Below are 18148 nucleotides of genomic sequence, written 5' to 3' on the forward strand. Positions count from 1 at the left end.
ACTTAATAAGATAATAGTTTAAGACAATAATTGATAAGGTTGGGTCAAAGTTATAGGTACGATTTTACAACAGTACGTGTTTAAGCCTTAAATTATATTTGAATGAATAAACTATATATAACATCTTCGAAAGCTTTTAACATTTTCGGTCTCCGATTTCATAAATGTTATGTCAAATCAAAAAAAATTCCTCCTCATACAATATTTTTTTTCGGAGAGATTAAAATTTAATTGAGATATCTTTTGATTGTTATGTTTGAAAATTCTATTAATGAATATTTATGTTTAAAATAATGGTTAATTCATTAAGCGTGACCAGCTACAATTCAGCTTGGCCATATCTATGATAGCTGATTTCGGTATAATTTTTGAGCGGACGGTATATTTAAAAGGTACCGCCAGGGTCACTCAGTAGACGACCAAACGACGGCGACGCGCGAAGAGAATATCAATAAATAGTTTTAATTTAGTTTAATTCCCCGTAAATAAATTAGTTCGCCCGGGGCTACCGTTAAGTTTAAAGAAACCAAGTCAATTAATCGAGCTTTGCGCCAACTAGTGAAAAGTGAGTTGAATTGCGAGGGCGGTGGGTTTTTTTCGGTGAGGGGCAAGGGAAGAGGATTTTATTTAAACAATTAATGGACTGCGAGAGAAATATACATGCAAACGCATAGCTATCGGGAGAGTGTGGCAATCAATTCAATTTAATAAAGGTGCCCAAGCCTGGTGGTAAACACGTAAAATTACGTAAAATTCAGCACAAGTGGTTGCTGCTCCAGTGTTCCCGATAATAAGTGTGCCTTCAATTGTTATAATCTAGAATCGAAGGGGCGTTTCACCTGTCCGAAAGGTAAAACACGCGGTGCTCAAGAAAAACTCGCCATAAACTGTCGAGCCCCTCGGCCCGAATTCTCGTCCATTTGGGCAATAATCAATAACTCGACTGCCATTTACCTTTGATGCCGCAATCTAAAATGGTTTAATAATACTTTTTTTATCGTCAAAAGCTCATAACACTTTATGGCATATGTGGTGTTTTTATCTTAACTATCAAAAAGGGGAACTTTGATATCTTTATGCTTGAAAAATTCAGCCAAAAAAGAGAAAAGATAAGAAAGTCTGACGTTCTTATCGTCTGCTCAATGCGGATAACCCGTTATTCGGCCTTGCCAGTCAAGCATACTACTATGTATATACATACATACATAGTTAATGCCACCGAAATTTGATCAACTTTTTCGTTTCGCACATTGTAAGTGTGCTAATGAAGCAATTCCAATATTTATTTATTTGCGAGTGCAGGCTAATGGAACCCTGTTTATATGCTGCTAATCTCCGTGGGGCCGCTCGACCATGTCAACAAACTTCGGATCCCATTCCCCGCTTATCACCAACCTATATTAAGTACCCCTATATTAAATACCCCCAACAACTTTATCAGTTGTTTAACATTCATTATTATTTATTGTTTAATGGGGATAATATTCAAATATTGCACTTATAATTTATATTTTTGTTTTTTTTTTTTTTTTTAATTATAAACAAACCAGTTTGAACCAATTTTTAACATATTTATATATATATATATATTTATCCATATATCTTATAAGTTTAATGTGTGTATGTTTTTCACAGAATGTCGGGCAGTGAAACCAACAAAACACCGCTGCAGCAGCCAGAGCACCAGCAATTCGCGTAAGTTATCAATAAACATTTCAATTAGCCTGTGTAATGTAATCACATCGGAAAACAAAGAATATTTGTTTTGACAAATATATTTTTGCACGGTTAAACAAAAACAACAGCGGTAAATTAAAATTATATAGCTAGCTCGTTTCTGACAGTATTTAAAAAGCTGATAGGGTTTTTAAATAGCAGCCTAAGCTTAGAGTTTTTACAGTAGTTTATACAGTAGTTTCCGTTTAAATGTATTTTAAAAGAGGGTTTTGAAAACACAAACAAATTATGCACTCTACACTCTGTTTTATTTAATAATTATTTTAATTCATAGTAAAGTCAATGAAAAGTCTTCAACGATATGAAAAAATAAACTATTTAATTATTTTATTTATTAAACCACATACAAAATAATAGTTATATAATTGGTGTCATTGAGAAGTCGCCCTATTTATGGCACTATTATATCTCAAGAGATACTCTTAACTGATGTTCACTGTATTTGTGTTTATCATCGTTAAAGACTCATCACATGAATAGACATTTATACACATTTCATTTTGAAGTTCCCCGTTTAGTTTCAATAAATTTAGGACAAACCAATAGACAAGGATAGTGATACAATGACATAATATGATTGCATTTTGCATTTTGTTTTGTTCTTAATACTGTTATGAAAATGCAAGCCGAAAATAGACCCAAGCTAAGTCTAGATATATTCAGTCGTACACTGTGTATTTTTTTGGCGGACCTCCAAATATTTCTTGCTTATTAACGCGCAACCCATTTGACCTTTCTTTTGCCCCAATTGATAGCCCAAATGCGTTATCTTAGGACGGGTAATGGGAATGGGAAGCAATATGTGGGCCAAGTTCAAAGCCAATACGACAATTGTTTACATTTTGTTGTTGCCGCTACACATGCAAGCCGAATGCAAAGTTAACGCAGTGCAAATATTTGTCAATTAGCCAAGCGTAATGGATACCGACTAAACAGTGCCCTGTTTTGTCTTTTTAATTGCAGACTGCTGCCGAAGATCATCAACGGCGGAATCGCGGGCATCATTGGCGTAACATGTGTCTTCCCACTGGATTTGGTCAAGACGAGGCTGCAGAACCAGCAGGTCGGACCCAATGGCGAACGCATGTACAACAGCATGTAAGTACAAACTAACAATTATCCTATATATCTCAAGGACCGATTTTAAAAACCTTAATACCGGTCAATGTCGGAATAAAATCATTCTTTAAAATATTGAAATTGAATTAATTTCAAAAGTAAGTCAAGTAGTCATAAAAAAGTATTACTTTTTCGAACATCTATCTGTAAAAATATAATACAGGTGGTTTCCTGAATTTATAAAATAAAACTTAATTATTTTAAGTCTTTTCAGGAAATGAATTGATGAATTAAAATTAAACGGAATAACTGAGTAATAATAATTGCAAAACAAATTGAAATATCTAGACTACTTAATAATTCTTATATGTTACCTTTCAGGTTCGATTGCTTCCGCAAGACGTACAAGGCTGAAGGATACTTTGGCATGTACCGGGGCTCTGGAGTGAACATCCTGCTAATCACCCCTGAGAAGGCCATCAAATTGACCGCCAATGACTTCTTCCGCCACAAGCTGACCACCAAGGATGGCAAACTTCCGCTGACCAGTCAGATGGTTGCCGGTGGCTTGGCCGGTGCATTCCAGATAATCGTCACTACACCCATGGAGCTGCTCAAGATCCAGATGCAGGACGCGGGACGAGTGGCGGCGGCAGCTAAATTGGCCGGCAAAACGGTGGAGAAGGTATCGGCCACTCAGCTGGCCTCACAGTTGATCCGGGATAAGGGCATCTTCGGACTGTACAAGGGTATCGGAGCCACAGGACTGCGGGATGTCACCTTCTCAGTCATTTACTTCCCCCTCTTCGCTACGCTTAATGATCTGGGTCCCAGACGCAATGATGGTTCTGGAGAGGCCGTGTTCTGGTAAGATGTTCTATTAAAAATATCTTGAGATAATATTCGAATGCTTCCTATAAATTTATTCCAAGCGAATTCCACTAAAAAATAAAATATTGTTATCAAAAATCTTTTAATTTTGTGAAACGATTTTTAAAAACAAACCAAAGTGTTGGGCTTGATAATATGTTTCCAAATTCTTAGTAAATTTACTTCAAGATACATCAAAGCCTTTTTAAAACCAACTGATCGATCATTGACACTCTTTTTCTTGAAATTATTTAGTTTAGCCTAGGAAATTATTGATTTTCCGTTAATGTTAAGAATCCATGCACATATATTTAAAATATTTAACCATTTACATTTGCTATATTTATTATTGTCTGTCCCCTGCAGGTGCTCCTTCCTAGCCGGTTTGGCGGCAGGTTCCACCGCTGCACTCGCGGTTAATCCATTCGATGTGGTCAAGACGCGTCTGCAGGCGATTAAGAAGGCTGACGGAGAGAAGGAGTTCAAAGGCATATCTGATTGCATCACGTGAGTGCTAAAAATGTTGTTAAATACAGTCATCCTCCAGTTAATCACTGTCCAATCTGTTATAGTAAGACGCTCAAGCACGAGGGACCCACCGCTTTCTTCAAGGGCGGTCTGTGCCGAATGATTGTGATTGCTCCTCTGTTCGGAATCGCTCAGACGGTTTACTTCCTGGGCGTAGCCGAGGGTCTGCTGGGCTTGCAGAAAAAGTAGGGGGAAATGGGATAAATACTCGCCAAGGCGGATTGACAAGACCGACGCATTTTAAGTCTACTCTCTGAATATTGAATGTATGTATATCGTGTTTAAATGTTGTTAAAGCTGTCCATGAATGTAATCGTGAAGTCTCTATAGTAAGCTAAAGTAATCGAGCGTCGTGCTAGCCAGTCAAGTACCAAATGCAGTTGTTAAAGTTTTCCCCAGTCCCATTAATCAATATATACCATGTATTTAGGCCATGGCAGAACACAACTGACGCTCCAATGACAATAAGATATATCAAGATCAACGTTAATACTATGACATGTTTGGTTTTATATCATAGTTTATAACTGTTGTGTTTGGACACTCTCTATTTAAACTTGTTTTCCGAGCAATCCCCAGCTAGCCATGAACATTTGCCTCAAATTGTATTAGTAATGCATTTTCCTTTGCTGAAAGGCGAAAGTTTAACTTTTAGTAGCATTCTAGAACATGACTAGAGCAATTGTATGCTTTTTGATAGGCGTCAAAAATGAACAAACGAAATAAATACTATATTATATAAATTCAAGTTATCAATGTTGTTGTTGGCTTTTCTTTAGCCAAAGAATATAATGTTGGTTAAGATTGAACAAAAAAAGCCGGCGCAGTTTAAGTAAGGCGATTACCAAACCAATCTACTGATACTAGGATATATCCTAATGGCCTATTCGCAGTGTTTTGCCAAAAATTATAAATGGTGGCATTGCTGGAATTATCGGCGTGACATGCGTCTATCCGCTGGATTTGGTCAAGACGCGACTGCAAAACCAGCATATTGGACCCAATGGCGAGCGCATGTACACCAGCATGTGAGTGGCTTTTGGCCGGTGATTGCTGTTTCATCAACATGGTGGATTATTCTCCTTCCGCAGCGCCGACTGTTTCCGTAAAACGATCGCCAGCGAAGGATTTTTTGGTATGTACCGAGGCTCCGCGGTGAATATCCTGCTGATCACGCCCGAAAAGGCCATTAAATTGACGGCCAACGACTACTTCCGCTACCAGTTAGCCACCGAAGAGGGGGTTCTCTCGCTGCCGCGGGCAGCATTGGCCGGTGGGTTGGCGGGTCTGTTCCAGATCGTGGTCACCACTCCCATGGAGTTGCTTAAAATCCAGATGCAGGACGCTGGGCGCGTGGCCAGTGCCGCCAGAGCAGAAGGACGAGAGGTGACACAGTTAACGGCCATGGGCCTGACCAAGCAGCTCCTGCGTGAGCGGGGCATCCTGGGGCTGTACAAGGGAGTGGGCGCCACCGGGGTACGGGACATCACCTTCTCGGTCGTTTACTTTCCGCTGATGGCCACCATAAACAACAAGGGGCCACGCAAGACTGACGGTTCTGGCGAGGCGGTCTTCTACTGGTCCCTCATGGCCGGACTACTGGCCGGGATGACGGCCGCCTTCCTGGTCACTCCGCTGGATGTGATCAAGACCCGGCTGCAGGCCGATGCCGAAAAGCAGTTCAACGGCATTGCGGACTGTGTGGGAAAGACCCTTAAGAACGAGGGTATAACGGCATTCTTTAAGGGAGGACTCTGTCGAATGATGGTGGTGGCTCCCCTATTTGGGATCGCCCAAATGTTCTACTTTTTGGGCGTGGGCGAGAAGATGTTGGGTATCGAGCAAAAGAAATCAGTGTAGTATGAGTTTCGAAGAGCATTTTCAAAAGATCCTGTATTGTTTTACACTTTTTATAACACTTTCTAGAAGTTTTGGTGAGGTTCCATCTAATTGTCTGATAATTAAATTTGTACGTCACGGCAATTATCTTGAAATCTTTTAAGAATTTATAAGTATTAAATCTATAATATTAAAATCAAACTTTACTGCTTACAAATATAAATGTATGTTAGTAATAATTGCAACCTAAGGCTCGCAAATGCAAACAATTTAAAAAACTCCAAATCGAACTGAAGTAACATTTTATGTGTGTAGTTTCTAATTGCATTTACATATTAAACTTTTATAATCGATAAGTAATTTTCAAGAATCAGCCCAAGGTTGATTTCCAGCCCATCTCTCTTATCACAATCGCACTCAGGACTTCTTTCACTTCCGTTTTCCCTGGTTTCTTTAAATTACATCTGCTGGTCGGCTATTCGGCGCAGCTGCGTTCTCCGAACCTAAGTCAACGTAACGCGCATTGTACCAACGGTTCACTGCAGCTCGATACAGGTCCAGAAAGAGGGCCTGCCGGTAGAGGAGGATGCCCATCTGCAGGATGATGAAGCCCAAGACAGTGACGAGATTCATGTACTCCCATTCCATGACAATCACGAAGATCCAGATAAAGTATATGCGTAGTCCATCAGCAAGCAAGCGGTTGGCGCTATACGAAAACGTCACAATAAAAAGGCCGATAAAGTTATACAGGGCACATGAGACGGTGAAGCCGATCAGGGCTATAATCAAATCGGGATTACCCCGCAGACCCGCCAGAAGATCGCTCCAATCGTCGAAAACAGCACGTGAACTCTCGTTAAAGGGATTCACGCTTGGCAAGAAGTGCATACAAATGGCGAGCAGCGAGGTAATAACCATTCCGAAGATTCCCTGCCAACCCGCTGCTTGCAATGGAGTCACATTAGAGGTTTTGAGCTGTTTCTCCTCGTAAACATACTGTAGACCGTGCAAAATCTCGGCTATTATGATGAGCAGGTCTCCGGTCAGGATCGATTTGTGGTCTGTGTACGGCAAGGTGACTTGGTCATATTCCACGCGGTGCACGTCCAAGGTGATGATGTCCAACAGGCCGCAGGAGATGGAGACGAAGGCCATCCAGTGGCGACTGGTGAGCGTGTGGTTCAGAAATATGGTGCTGAAGATGCCCACAAAGATCAGGGCGGCGGCTACAGAGACGATGAGTCAACGCTAGACAAGATAAGCAATTCTGGCGGATAGACGTACCCCTTATTATTTGAAAGCTGGTGGCGTAAGTCAAGTAAAGTCCGGTGAAAAGCAGAATGGAGGCCACCGCATCCAGCACGGTGGGCAGGAGCATGCTCAGGGGGCTGAATTCGCTGCGGTCCTGGGTCAGGATGCTGTCCAGATCGGCAATCGGCTGTGGATTGCAAGAACGTCATGTTTATATTTACATTCTTAAATTGCTTAAGGTCTTACAAGATTTTTACAGGCTCTCTAAAAACAAAAGCTTTGTATATGTATATATACTGTACTATATATACTGAACAAAAATATAATATAAAACACTAAATTTTAAAGATATTGTGCAATTTTTTTTTAAATTTGTTAAAAAGTCAATTGGGATTTTAATTTAAAGTTAAGTTTAAGTTGTTGTTTCAAAAATAATTGAAAATAAGAAGGAAAATTTAAAAAAAATTCATTTTTGAAGTTTCCTATAATTTTTACAATTGTAAAACACATGTAAAGAATCCCTTAAGCTTGTCGGTAAGCGGCTTTTGCAACCGCCTTTGATCAGTTCTTACGCCACGCCAGCTGGAGATCAGGCGGATCAGCTTGAAGACCAAGAAGCACAGGAACTCGCCCAGGAACATGAGAAGGGTGAAAACCACCGGATGGTGGAAGTGATGCAGTTTTTCATCGCTGCCAATCACTTGCTGTTGATTCGCCCACCTGCAACACGCACGCACACAATCGAATGCATATTTGTTTAGATGTTTTTTTATGACTATTATTAAATAGATTTTCGGTTCTTACTTCACCACCAGAACATTGAAGGTGCCGCTGAGAACAAAGATCAGCATCAGAAGAACCCGGTGATCCATTCTGCGGTGGAAAATAATCTTTCTGCAGCGCACGCTAATTCGATTTACAAATATTGACGTTCTTTGTGCAATTCGCAATTGTGACTGCGCAGTGATAAGTGGAAAAGAGTGCGGCCAGATAGAATATCTGATTGCCCTTTAATATTATATACTTCAGTGGCTATAGCCACGTAACTATAATTCCGTATTCTCAAGGTTATTAAAATAACCAGCAATTTGTGCGTTTTTCTTTGTTTTTACGGTACTTTTGCTAAATGTTTTTATTGTCAACAGTGTGACCGCGTATCAGACCAAACATTCGGCGATATAAATACCAAACTGTCGATTAAATTATAATTTTAGCTGGTCATACACATTAACAGCTTTTTAAAATTGTAGGCATTTTAAAATCATTTTAGTAGTTTTTAATTGGGGTAAGATCATTTTAAAAGTAGTTGTTTTTATTTATTTTAGTTTTGAAAATAATAATGGCTTGAGATATATATTTATTTTGTTAACATAGTTTTTAATTATTTGTTGTGTCACTTTATTCGAGGATCATTTAATAATTATTTCTTTTTATTGGTTTAGCATTGTGATTGATGGTGTCGTTTAGGAAAATCTTTCAATAATTCAAAATTTGATACCTTTATATTATATATATAATTATTTTTGGAAGAATACCATCTTTTATCGAATAAATACTGAGCTTTAAATATTGCTTTATCTATTATTAATCTATTATTGATAAAGAAAATGAGAGAAATGTATTTTTGCAAAGTTTTTATTAAACTCAAACTTAAAAAATATCACAGGATATGAAAAACCATTTAAATGAAAATACATGAAGTGGTGTTAGTGCATTTGTCGCCCAATTGCCATCAATTTGTCTGCGTTGGCGCTTGTGTCGCGTTCTGTGCTATTTTCCTGTAAATAAGTTAAGAACATTGTATAGTACAAACTCGTAAAGGGTATTTCAAGCGGTCATTAACAAGCCAAAACACAAATGGCAACAAAAAGCGTGTCCTTCCGTCTCACCTGTAATCTGGAGTGTTTTTCAAGTGTTGTGATTGTGTTTAAGGGTATCTTGTTTCCTATTACATATATTGTTGTGTCGTGCAATGTGGGTGTTCCTAGAGCTCGTCTCGGGATTGGGAGGACGATGGCAGCGTCACCTCCTCGACGGAGCCCAGGTGTATGGTTCTATTTGGCCGGCTGAACTTTGGTATGTATGCGACCGAGTCGCTGTTGCTGACCACCGAGTTGTGTAGATGTTCCGTGGGTGCCGCGGGATCGGGACTAGTGAGTGTGATTTTGGAGCCAGTGGCCACTCTGTGGAATGTATGTACGTTGGTATTGTTTGAAGGCTGCGGTCAAAATAATATGCCTAAAGAATTTGCGAGGAAGTCTTGCAATTTTCCAAAAAATAATTGCTTATAAAAAACTAGTGACACCAGGTTATAGACCTGCTACAAAATATGTTAATGGTCCGATTTGTCGACTTTGTATATTAAACAAGATAATACCCCAACAAAATGGTAGAGACCATAGAATTTTGAGTGCCATAACAAAGGTTATCTGACTAGTTTTTTCCCCTTATTTGAAAAATATTGTTTTTCTATGAGGTACTATTTTGACCACACCTGAATGTTTCCTAAATGTGTCAGCATTATATTCCAAAAATGGTTAGTATTGCGCTACTAGGTTTGTATTAGTTTTGGGTGGAGTAAAAAATGACTTCATCTCTGTTGTACCTTATGTACAGCTTTTGGAGGTGGTTGTAGTCGAAGAGGGAAGATCTGAGAGTGGTTGAAAGGTTTCTATTGACGCTGGCGGGCTCCACCGCGTGCTCCGCGCAATTTTTGTGGGTTTCTATTGCAGATCAGATCGTAATCAGAGATTCGGACTCAGTGCCGCCACCTTACCTGTCCCTGGCCTGCATGCTGGCCTCCACGTCCAGGCTGCGCGGTTGCCGGAAGTCGCACTCCAGCGAGAAGGCCGAGTCTCCGGGCGTGATCAGCTCGGGGTCGTTCTGGATCACCACGATGTTCGTGTAGAGGTCGCCGTCCCGCAGGGTCTGGCACTGGTCCAGCTGGAAGTTCATCTCCATGGAGCGGGATCCCTGGTTCGAAGAGGGCTTCATGAAGCACGGCGCCGTCTGCTTGTAGAAGCTGCCACGCGTGTACATGACCCCCGTGAACGGCTTTTCCGTCTCCAGCACCACGTTCATAGAGTCGGCTCCGCACTTCAGGTTCACCTTTTGAATGCCCTGGTCGCTGCCCTCGATTTTAAAGGTATCCGAAAGGTCTTGTTCCCAGATTTCTGTAATAGGGCAAGCAATGGTGTGATTTTGTTTTTCTGGTTGTTATCTAATAGATGCCCATACGCAAGCAGAATGTTTCATAGATTTTTTCAGAGACTCGCAGGATTTTATATTTTATACTTTTTAAACTTGTTCTTTAAATACTTGTTAAAAAGTATTTTCTTAAAGCCATTTACAAAAATCATTATTTAATTTATTATTGTTTTCCCAATAACAGGTAAAAATGGATAATTGTCTTGTAAAGCTTTTGGTTCAAGAAATAGCGAATATTTTAAAATTAATATACATACATATGTATAGAAACATGTTTTACAACTACACAAACTTCTAGATTAAACAGGGTATTTCAGAATATGGCCTAGCGAAATTCCTACCCTTAAATTTCAAAGGGATTTTCCAAGTTCTTGCTAAAAAGTATTGTAGAGTTATATAAATTGCTTAACAAAATATAATAATTGTTAAGATACAAATAAAAAGCTTTCGTACTTTACCATTTATTTATGTTTATTTTAAAATATAATAGAGGTCCCCCTAATATTAACATATTTAAAAAGTTTTTTATTTTTTGTTAAAAAAATGAATCAATTACTCTCCATTTCTTTGTTACCCGCTTTTGAAGATTTTTAACTTTCTTTAAAAAAAATATCCGTTACTTTTAGGTGAGCCTAAAATGTCTAGGCACTTTGCCCAACGAACCGATGAAGTTCACTCATCTCACCGGCATTATTGAGCTCTTGTAACCGGTTTCTGTTTATTTTGGTCTGGCTAGAACAAACCGCAGCAAAGGAACTTGGCATTGAAAATTTCTTTACCCAACCTGGATGAATCAGTCACAGTCTTCTTTTTAGTTGACCAGCCTCGACCAGCTTACCTTGGTTTTGGTGTTTCTGTTGTTTGTTGGCTGCCACGTAGACAGCCAGCAACAAGTTGCAAGCGAATAAAATAAGAATGCCATTCTGTAGTCCCGACATATTATTGCACTTTAGTATTATTTAACACAAAACGATTTGGATTTGTCGCGAATGCTGAGTTTCGTGGATGTCTTAACAGCTGCAAGCCAAGATTTAAACTGACGAAGCGACTGCGTCTGCGCAGCGCATATAAGCGCGACTCGAAAGCTCTGGTTTCCCAAACCAGAGAAAGAAAATCCGACAAAAAGAGGAACTTAAGAGAGAAAGAGGTTTGTCCAGCAAAGAGCGAGTGAGAATTTGGTCAATAGCTGAGCATAACCAATATTTAATTGTACTGCGCTTTTGATAAGGCGAAAATTTATTGGCATCGCCAAGTGGAAAACCGAAATAAATCCATAAAGAAAGAAAATCGAAACACTTAATACCCATTAAAACGGCTAATTTGTAAAACATAAACATAATAAGCAACTAAACTATGCAATAAAATAAGAGCTGAGATAAAAGTTGTTTAGAGCTGAATTAAAACGTTTTTCAAATGCCTCAAGTTCTCAATATTTTGGCTCAAAATTGACATTTTGTTTTCGCTCTTTTTTAAATATTTGTTATTTGTGGACGACCAGAATAAAATATAAAATGAAAACAAGCCTTCTTTTTGTCCTTCCCAAAATAATTTTGTACAGGATACCTTCTGCCAGGGTATCAATATTTATTTAAAGCGGCAGTTTAAGAAAAACAAAATGCGGCGTAGCGCCAAAGACATTTCCGCTTTTCGCGTGTGGCATGTGGATTTCTGCTGTGTGCATTCGTTTCGCATTTTTAGCGCTGCATTCAACCGATTTTTTGTTGGCGTTCATTATTCAAAATGTTATTAAACTTCCCCGTTTTTTGCGTCTGGCTCCGGCTCGATTCGGTTCTCCTTCATGCAACAAATTTAATAATTTGAGCGGTGGTTTTCGTCTTGAGTTGCCTTGTGGTTGTTAGTTTTCCACCTGCCTTTTGTTGTTATATACATCTTTTGTTTTTCGTTTATTGCGTTAATTAAAGTGTAATTAGTTAACGATTCGGGTTTGGCCATGCAAGCGAAAGGTGGAAGTGGCCATGTGCAATATTGCCCAAAAAATGCATTTACTTCGAGAGATTCGTGGAAACTCAGCTAAACATGATTAAGTTGTTATGCCGCCGTGTGATTGCGATTTTCATTGCTTGCTTTAAAAGCTTGTGGATTTAAAAAATTGTTATTCAATCTTATAACTTAATTAGGTTCAAACTCATATATTTTAAATTCACAATAACCATTTTATTAATTGTTTATTTGAAGTTGCGATATCACTCACAATATGAGAAATATCTACCAAAATGATCCCCATTCAAATCTTCAGCAATTGGTTGGGCTGCCAACATTTGATTAACTTAATAACAGGTGTCAAGTTAAGTTAGACATCAATTAATAATTAAAAGGTTAGTTTGGCGACAATGATATTTTTTAATCTTTAATGGTGTTTTGATCCAGTTGGCGTATATTAAAACAAAAGCTTCTGTGTAACTTACCTTTCCTACAATTTATGTCACCCTTTTCTGATGTTCTTTTGAAGTGCTCTTCACTTATCGGTTATTACTTATTGTTATTAGCTATCTGCAAATATTATCACCCCCTGATTAATTGGTTATCAATTTCGAGCTGCAAAATAAATTGATTTTTGGTTTTCAAGTTCATTTATAGGACACGGGCACTAAAAATCCATTCGAAAAGGTCACGCAGGGAAGACAACAATAATGCAAATTCCAGTTAAAGTCTTTATTCTTTCTCGTCCCGTTTTCCAGGTAATCCTCCTCGTTTACTTTTGCTTTATGGCTGCCCAATATCGCTCCAGTTCGTTGCCCTCCCAATCGAAAGGTTTGGTCAAAACACTGAAAATACGAAAAATTTACATAATGCCTTAATAGAGAGTATCGTGAAAATTAGCCAGCACATAAAGTGGGAAAAATGGATAAAAATCGCCGCACATATTCGTAATGCCCGTAAAGCACAAAACGGAGAAGGGGAGAGACCAACAAGTTCAACGGCGATTTGGGGGGATTTCGCGGGGAGTCCACTCAGTGGGAAGTGGCCAGTAATTGTTGCGGAGGGGGACAGGGAAGAGGTTGTCTGGTGCCTACTGCACCGATGGCCAAGATTGACAATGATCATGCACACACATATGGACAACTAACCGAGGAGTGGACCCCCAACCGCAGGGAAGTGGAAATGATGTAATGGTAACATTGTATCCGAGTTGCACAATTTTCGCTGTGCCGCTTTTGGCCAACTTCCGAGTCGCACACTCACTTTTCTTTCAGGTACTGCAGCACTTCCTGCTCCTTATCGTTGAGGCCCAGTTCGAAGGCCTCCAGGTTGATCCGCAGCAACTCCCTGCTCTGCATGCCCGTGAGGAAGGTGGTCACTCCGGGCAGTCCCTTCATCGTGTAGAACATGGCCAGCTTGCCCAGCTCCACCCCGCGCTCCTTGCAGATTTCCGATGCCTTTCGAGCAATGGCCTTCTGCTCGTCACTAGCCGGATGCCACGGCTGGGGTCCAGCGTTGGTTAGGAGCCCAAGGGCGTGGGCAGCGGCACAGATGACTCCGAGGTTCTGGGACTTGAAGAAGTCCAGGTACTCCAGGAGCGTTTCGTCGGTCAGGGTGTATCTGGCATATGTGAGAACCGTCTGGAAGAAACATTTGACATAACTATAGCTTCTCTATATTGTGGTTTAATAAAATTAAAATATTAAAATATGAATAATATTAAATGAATCATAATTTTGGATTTGCTTTCCCAAATTTTGGGTTGTCTTTTTAGGATTTAAAAATATTAGTTTACATTAAAAAAAAAAAAATATTTGCAATATTTTGACCTACATATATTGCATCATATCCGTCATGATTTGCAGTATCTATTGTATATCTACATTCATTAATAATGATTTATTCAGCCTCTTCAGTCTCTTTAAAATGGATTTGAAACACAAATTTTTTGTTAAAGACCTTTTGGAAATAGACCATAGCTACTCCTCTCTCTCTCTTAAAATTTATTATGAATTTCTTTATGGTGTTTATCTGTTTCCGATCAACTTACATCGAATCTTCCTGCCGCTCGGGTCAGGCACTCCTTAAGCACTGAAATCGGGTAAGCTGACACACCAATGAACCTGGCCTTGCCCTCCTTGACCAGTTGCTCCAGTGTGGGCAAGGTCTCGTTGATGACAATGTCCAAATCTTTGGCGAATTCGATGTCGTGAATCTGGATGACGTCCACGTAGTCCAGTTCCAGGAGTTTCAGACTCTTCTCCACGCTTTCGCGGGTTTTCTTGGCGCTGAAGTCAAACATGTTCTCATAGTCCAGTTCGTAGCGAGCCACTTTGGTGGCGATGTAGTAGGATTCCCGGGGCACTCCTTTCAGCGCCTGGCCAAGGACCTCTTCAGAGCGACCCTGACCGTACCATGGGGCCGTATCAATATAATTGATTCCCGACTTCAGGGCCTCATGCACAGTCTTGATGCCCTCTTCAAGTTCAAAGCTGTGTTATAAATGATATGAATTTTAGACATGTTCAAGTTCCATTAAAAGTTCAACATTTTTAAAGAAAAAAATAAATGTAAATTATATTTTTTTAGTATGAAATTGGTATCCTACGGAAATAGGTTATCCCAAATCATAGTTTAATAGAAAATTATTCGTATTAAAAATGATTAATTTTTATATTTTTACGTCATAAAGCTTTTAAATTGTTTGTTTTAATGCACTTCATTGAATTTAGTCCAACGCCCTTCAAGAAAATAAATAATTCTTTTTTCTGTGTAGTAGTAAAATTCAGCTGGAAAAGATTTCTCTTACCCGTAGTTGGCGCAGAGCGCACCGCCTCCGAATGAGACTTTCGAGACTTTCAGGCCGGTCTTTCCGAGATTGCGATATTCCATGCGACGCACCTTATCCTCATCGTGGAAACCCTTCACATAGGTGGTTGGTAATGTTCCAGACATTTTTGATAATCGCAATATATTTCGCACTCGGTTGAAATTCGATCGCTCGTCGGAGAAGTACTGGCAACAGATTGTCATATATTTAGCTTATATTCTGAAAATCAGAGATTGCCTCTTTATCGAAGAGAGACTAAGAACGAACTTAAACTGTGCCTTTGTATGTACATATATTAGGGTGGTCCAAAAACAAAAACATGTTTCGCCGTTAAATGAGGTTGATTTTTGTGTGCAATAACGGTATTCGAAAATTGTATTTAGATTTGTGGGGTTGCGCAATAGTCTCAAAGTTTCCGAAAAAATACCCATACGACACGCAATACCAGTTAGAATAAATTTGTTGAACAAAGGCAATTGTGCGAATGTATTTAAGGTCCAGCTACAGCAAAGCGCATAGTATAAGCGGATGAGAGTAGAAACTTTTAATTTAAATACAAATTCGGACCCTCCTAATGTCCATTGTATACATATGTAATACAGAAAAGGTTTTATAGAATTTATACAGATTATGTATTTATGTACACATGCAGCTAATATTGAAAACGAAGAGTGAAGTAAAAATAGCAAAAAGGGAATATTTTGAGAAGAGTAACTTAAAAGAGAGATTGGAAAGAATTTGAATTAAACAGTTATCGTGGCTTTCTCCTCTTAAACGCTCGGATTCTCTCATTGGAGGGTTTGTGTAAACATAAGCTGGATTACTTCCAATAAAGAAAAGTAAACAATTGCCCATATATAATATTTGGTTTGTTTATTTATACATGTGTGCTGTGCCTGCAATCATTTACTTCTTCCACTTATAGTCATCTGATCTGATCTGTGGCTGAACCTGAGCTTATACTTGATTTAAAAAATCCATTATTTATTTATTAAAAAATTGTTTACAGAAGACTTTGACTTTAAAGAATTACAAAAAAAAATTGATATTACTGGCGATTGAAAAGTAGCCTAATAAAACATACTTTATTTTTTCTGTCCTTTTTATTTTAAAAATATAATATGGTTTTAAATCTTTATTTCAACAACATTTTATTTTAAAGTTAATTTAAATCCGATTTTCCTGTATTTCCAATGTTTTCCTTAGTTTTTGGAGCTCACGTTCGATTACCCATTATGAGTAACCATTCATTTGAACATGTTAACCGTGGATAATGTGGATCCCCAGCTGTAGGACTTGGTAAAAACGCTGAAACAAAGGCAAAAAAGAAATACATGTATTTTGGCGAATGGAGAGTGGATAGTCTGGACTGGATCGAGTGTCTACCAACCAGTTTGGTCAGGCTGAGGCCAAGTTCGTGCCCGTGATGCAATTGCTAACACCAAATTCGACTTGCACAGTTCCCTGTTCAGCCTAACCAGTTGCTGGCCAACTTACTTTTCGCGCAGGTACTGCAGCACTTCCTGTTCGTGGGAAGTGAGTCCATCGAAGACCGCATCCAAGTTGATCCGCAGCAGCTTTCGGTTGGGGATGCCGATGAGGAAGGTGGCTGCCCCATCAAGCTGCATTGTGTAGTACATGGCCAGTTTGCCCAACTCCACATTTCGCTGCCTACAGATTTCGGCTCCCCGTTTGCCCACTTCCAGGAGTTCCGGACTACCCGGATGCCAGGACTGGGGACCGGCGTTGCTCAGGAGTCCCAGCGAGTGGGCGGCGGCACAGACAATGCCCACGCCCAGCTCCTGGAAGGCCTTCATGTGCCGCAGGAGCGTATTGTCCAGCAGTGTGTAGCGGGCATAGTTGAGCACCACTTGGATTCGACCCTTGCCCCGTTCGGCGCACTCCTTCAGCACATCCACATCGTAGGCCGTGATGCCGATGAACCGTGCCTTGCCCGCCCGCACGTACTCCTCCAGGACAGGAATGGTTTCATTCAGCACCATGTCCAGACTGGGTGCGGCGTCCACGTCGTGAACCTAGTCAAGACCATCAGATTAAATAAACAATTTACAAACAAAGTAACTAACGAAACCTACCTGCAGTATATCCACTCGATCCAATCCGAGGAGTTCCAGACTACGCTTGACACTCGCCCTGGCTTTGGCACCCGTATAATCGAACATCTTCGCCGGATCCATCTCGTATCGCGCCACTTTGGTGGCTATATAGTACGCCTCCCGGGGAACATCCTTCAGTGCCTGGCCGAGCAGCTCCTCCGATTTGCCGTAGAAGGGGGCGGTGTCTATATAGTTAATGCCCGACTTAATGGCCTCATGCACCGTGCGGATTCCCTCCTGCCGATCGAAGTCGTCGGAGAAGAGATTGGAGAGAGTGGCACCGCCAAGGGCGATTTTGGACACTCGCAGACCCGTGGAGCCTAGCTGCCGGTACTCCATGCGACGCACCTGCTCCTCATCATGGAAGCCCTTGACAAAGGTGGCTGGCAGTGATCCCGACATCTTCTACTATTCAATTAACAAGCTCAAATAGACGAAACGCAAAGCAGTACTGCGCTTTTATATGCTCTGAGCTCCGAATTTTCTGTTATAGATAAGAACTGTGGGGTTCCTAAATAGATTCGAATCTCTTAACAAGCTTCTCTTCCTGATAAGCTTTGGAAGAGAATACCTCTCTTTGTTTTCCACCCGGTACTTGTGAAGTCCATAGTATAGATGTGTATGTATGTACTTTGTATATACTTATAAAAGTTGTACATTTAAGGTGATATACATAATCTTTAATACCTGCTGTATTAGGAACTTTAAGAGAAATGTTGGACACACCCTTCTTTCGCCCTACAGAATATTATAGGAGTAACAGTTT

General features: G+C 39.9%; 6 protein-coding genes across 8 annotated transcripts; 2 read left to right on the forward strand and 4 right to left on the reverse strand.

Annotated features, from left to right (window-relative positions):
* The first annotated feature begins 403 nt into the window (after positions 1 to 403).
* Positions 404 to 4942, forward strand: LOC108044483 (mitochondrial glutamate carrier 1). 2 transcript variants are annotated; one of them, XM_044457028.1, is made up of 6 exons: positions 404 to 565; positions 1636 to 1695; positions 2701 to 2835; positions 3178 to 3663; positions 4033 to 4173; positions 4239 to 4942. In XM_044457028.1, exons 2-6 carry the CDS (start codon positions 1637 to 1639, stop codon positions 4381 to 4383), a joined length of 966 nt encoding a protein of 321 aa, XP_044312963.1. In that variant the 5' UTR covers positions 404 to 565; position 1636; the 3' UTR covers positions 4384 to 4942. The 2 variants fall into 2 exon arrangements, with proteins under 2 accessions (XP_044312963.1, XP_016979003.2); XM_017123514.2 differs by lacking the exon at positions 404 to 565 and adding an exon at positions 709 to 850.
* LOC108044073 (mitochondrial glutamate carrier 1) lies at positions 4920 to 6201 on the forward strand. The gene is made up of 3 exons (XM_044457029.1): positions 4920 to 5026; positions 5088 to 5222; positions 5286 to 6201. Exons 1-3 carry the CDS (start codon positions 4986 to 4988, stop codon positions 6052 to 6054), a joined length of 945 nt encoding a protein of 314 aa, XP_044312964.1. The 5' UTR covers positions 4920 to 4985; the 3' UTR covers positions 6055 to 6201.
* Positions 6202 to 6318: 117 nt separating this feature from the next.
* LOC108044072 (solute carrier family 35 member F6) lies at positions 6319 to 8441 on the reverse strand. Its single transcript, XM_017122934.2, has 4 exons — positions 8092 to 8441; positions 7860 to 8007; positions 7321 to 7474; positions 6319 to 7262 (listed from the first exon to the last, which is right to left on the reverse strand). The coding sequence occupies exons 1-4, from the start codon at positions 8157 to 8159 to the stop codon at positions 6487 to 6489; spliced, it is 1146 nt and encodes a 381-aa protein (XP_016978423.2). The 5' UTR covers positions 8160 to 8441; the 3' UTR covers positions 6319 to 6486.
* A 510-nt stretch (positions 8442 to 8951) lies between these two features.
* LOC108044068 lies at positions 8952 to 11553 on the reverse strand. 2 transcript variants are annotated; one of them, XM_017122925.1, is made up of 4 exons: positions 11333 to 11546; positions 10064 to 10460; positions 9177 to 9470; positions 8952 to 9065 (listed from the first exon to the last, which is right to left on the reverse strand). In XM_017122925.1, exons 1-3 carry the CDS (start codon positions 11430 to 11432, stop codon positions 9272 to 9274), a joined length of 696 nt encoding a protein of 231 aa, XP_016978414.1. In that variant the 5' UTR covers positions 11433 to 11546; the 3' UTR covers positions 8952 to 9065; positions 9177 to 9271. The 2 variants fall into 2 exon arrangements, with proteins under 2 accessions (XP_016978414.1, XP_016978415.1); XM_017122926.1 differs by lacking the exon at positions 8952 to 9065 and adding an exon at positions 9893 to 10010 and having other exon boundaries at positions 9384 to 9470; positions 11333 to 11553.
* Positions 11554 to 12835: 1282 nt separating this feature from the next.
* On the reverse strand, positions 12836 to 15461 carry LOC108044074 (L-galactose dehydrogenase). The gene is made up of 4 exons (XM_017122937.2): positions 15245 to 15461; positions 14486 to 14927; positions 13699 to 14075; positions 12836 to 13280 (listed from the first exon to the last, which is right to left on the reverse strand). The coding sequence occupies exons 1-4, from the start codon at positions 15388 to 15390 to the stop codon at positions 13208 to 13210; spliced, it is 1038 nt and encodes a 345-aa protein (XP_016978426.1). The 5' UTR covers positions 15391 to 15461; the 3' UTR covers positions 12836 to 13207.
* A 926-nt stretch (positions 15462 to 16387) lies between these two features.
* LOC108044071 (L-galactose dehydrogenase) lies at positions 16388 to 17816 on the reverse strand. Its single transcript, XM_017122933.2, has 3 exons — positions 17362 to 17816; positions 16763 to 17301; positions 16388 to 16573 (listed from the first exon to the last, which is right to left on the reverse strand). The coding sequence occupies exons 1-3, from the start codon at positions 17782 to 17784 to the stop codon at positions 16513 to 16515; spliced, it is 1023 nt and encodes a 340-aa protein (XP_016978422.2). The 5' UTR covers positions 17785 to 17816; the 3' UTR covers positions 16388 to 16512.
* Positions 17817 to 18148: the final 332 nt, after the last annotated feature.

Source organism: Drosophila rhopaloa, unplaced genomic scaffold, assembly GCF_018152115.1.
Source record: "Drosophila rhopaloa isolate 14029-0021.01 unplaced genomic scaffold, ASM1815211v1 contig_155, whole genome shotgun sequence".
Taxonomy (NCBI): Eukaryota; Metazoa; Arthropoda; class Insecta; order Diptera; family Drosophilidae; genus Drosophila; species Drosophila rhopaloa.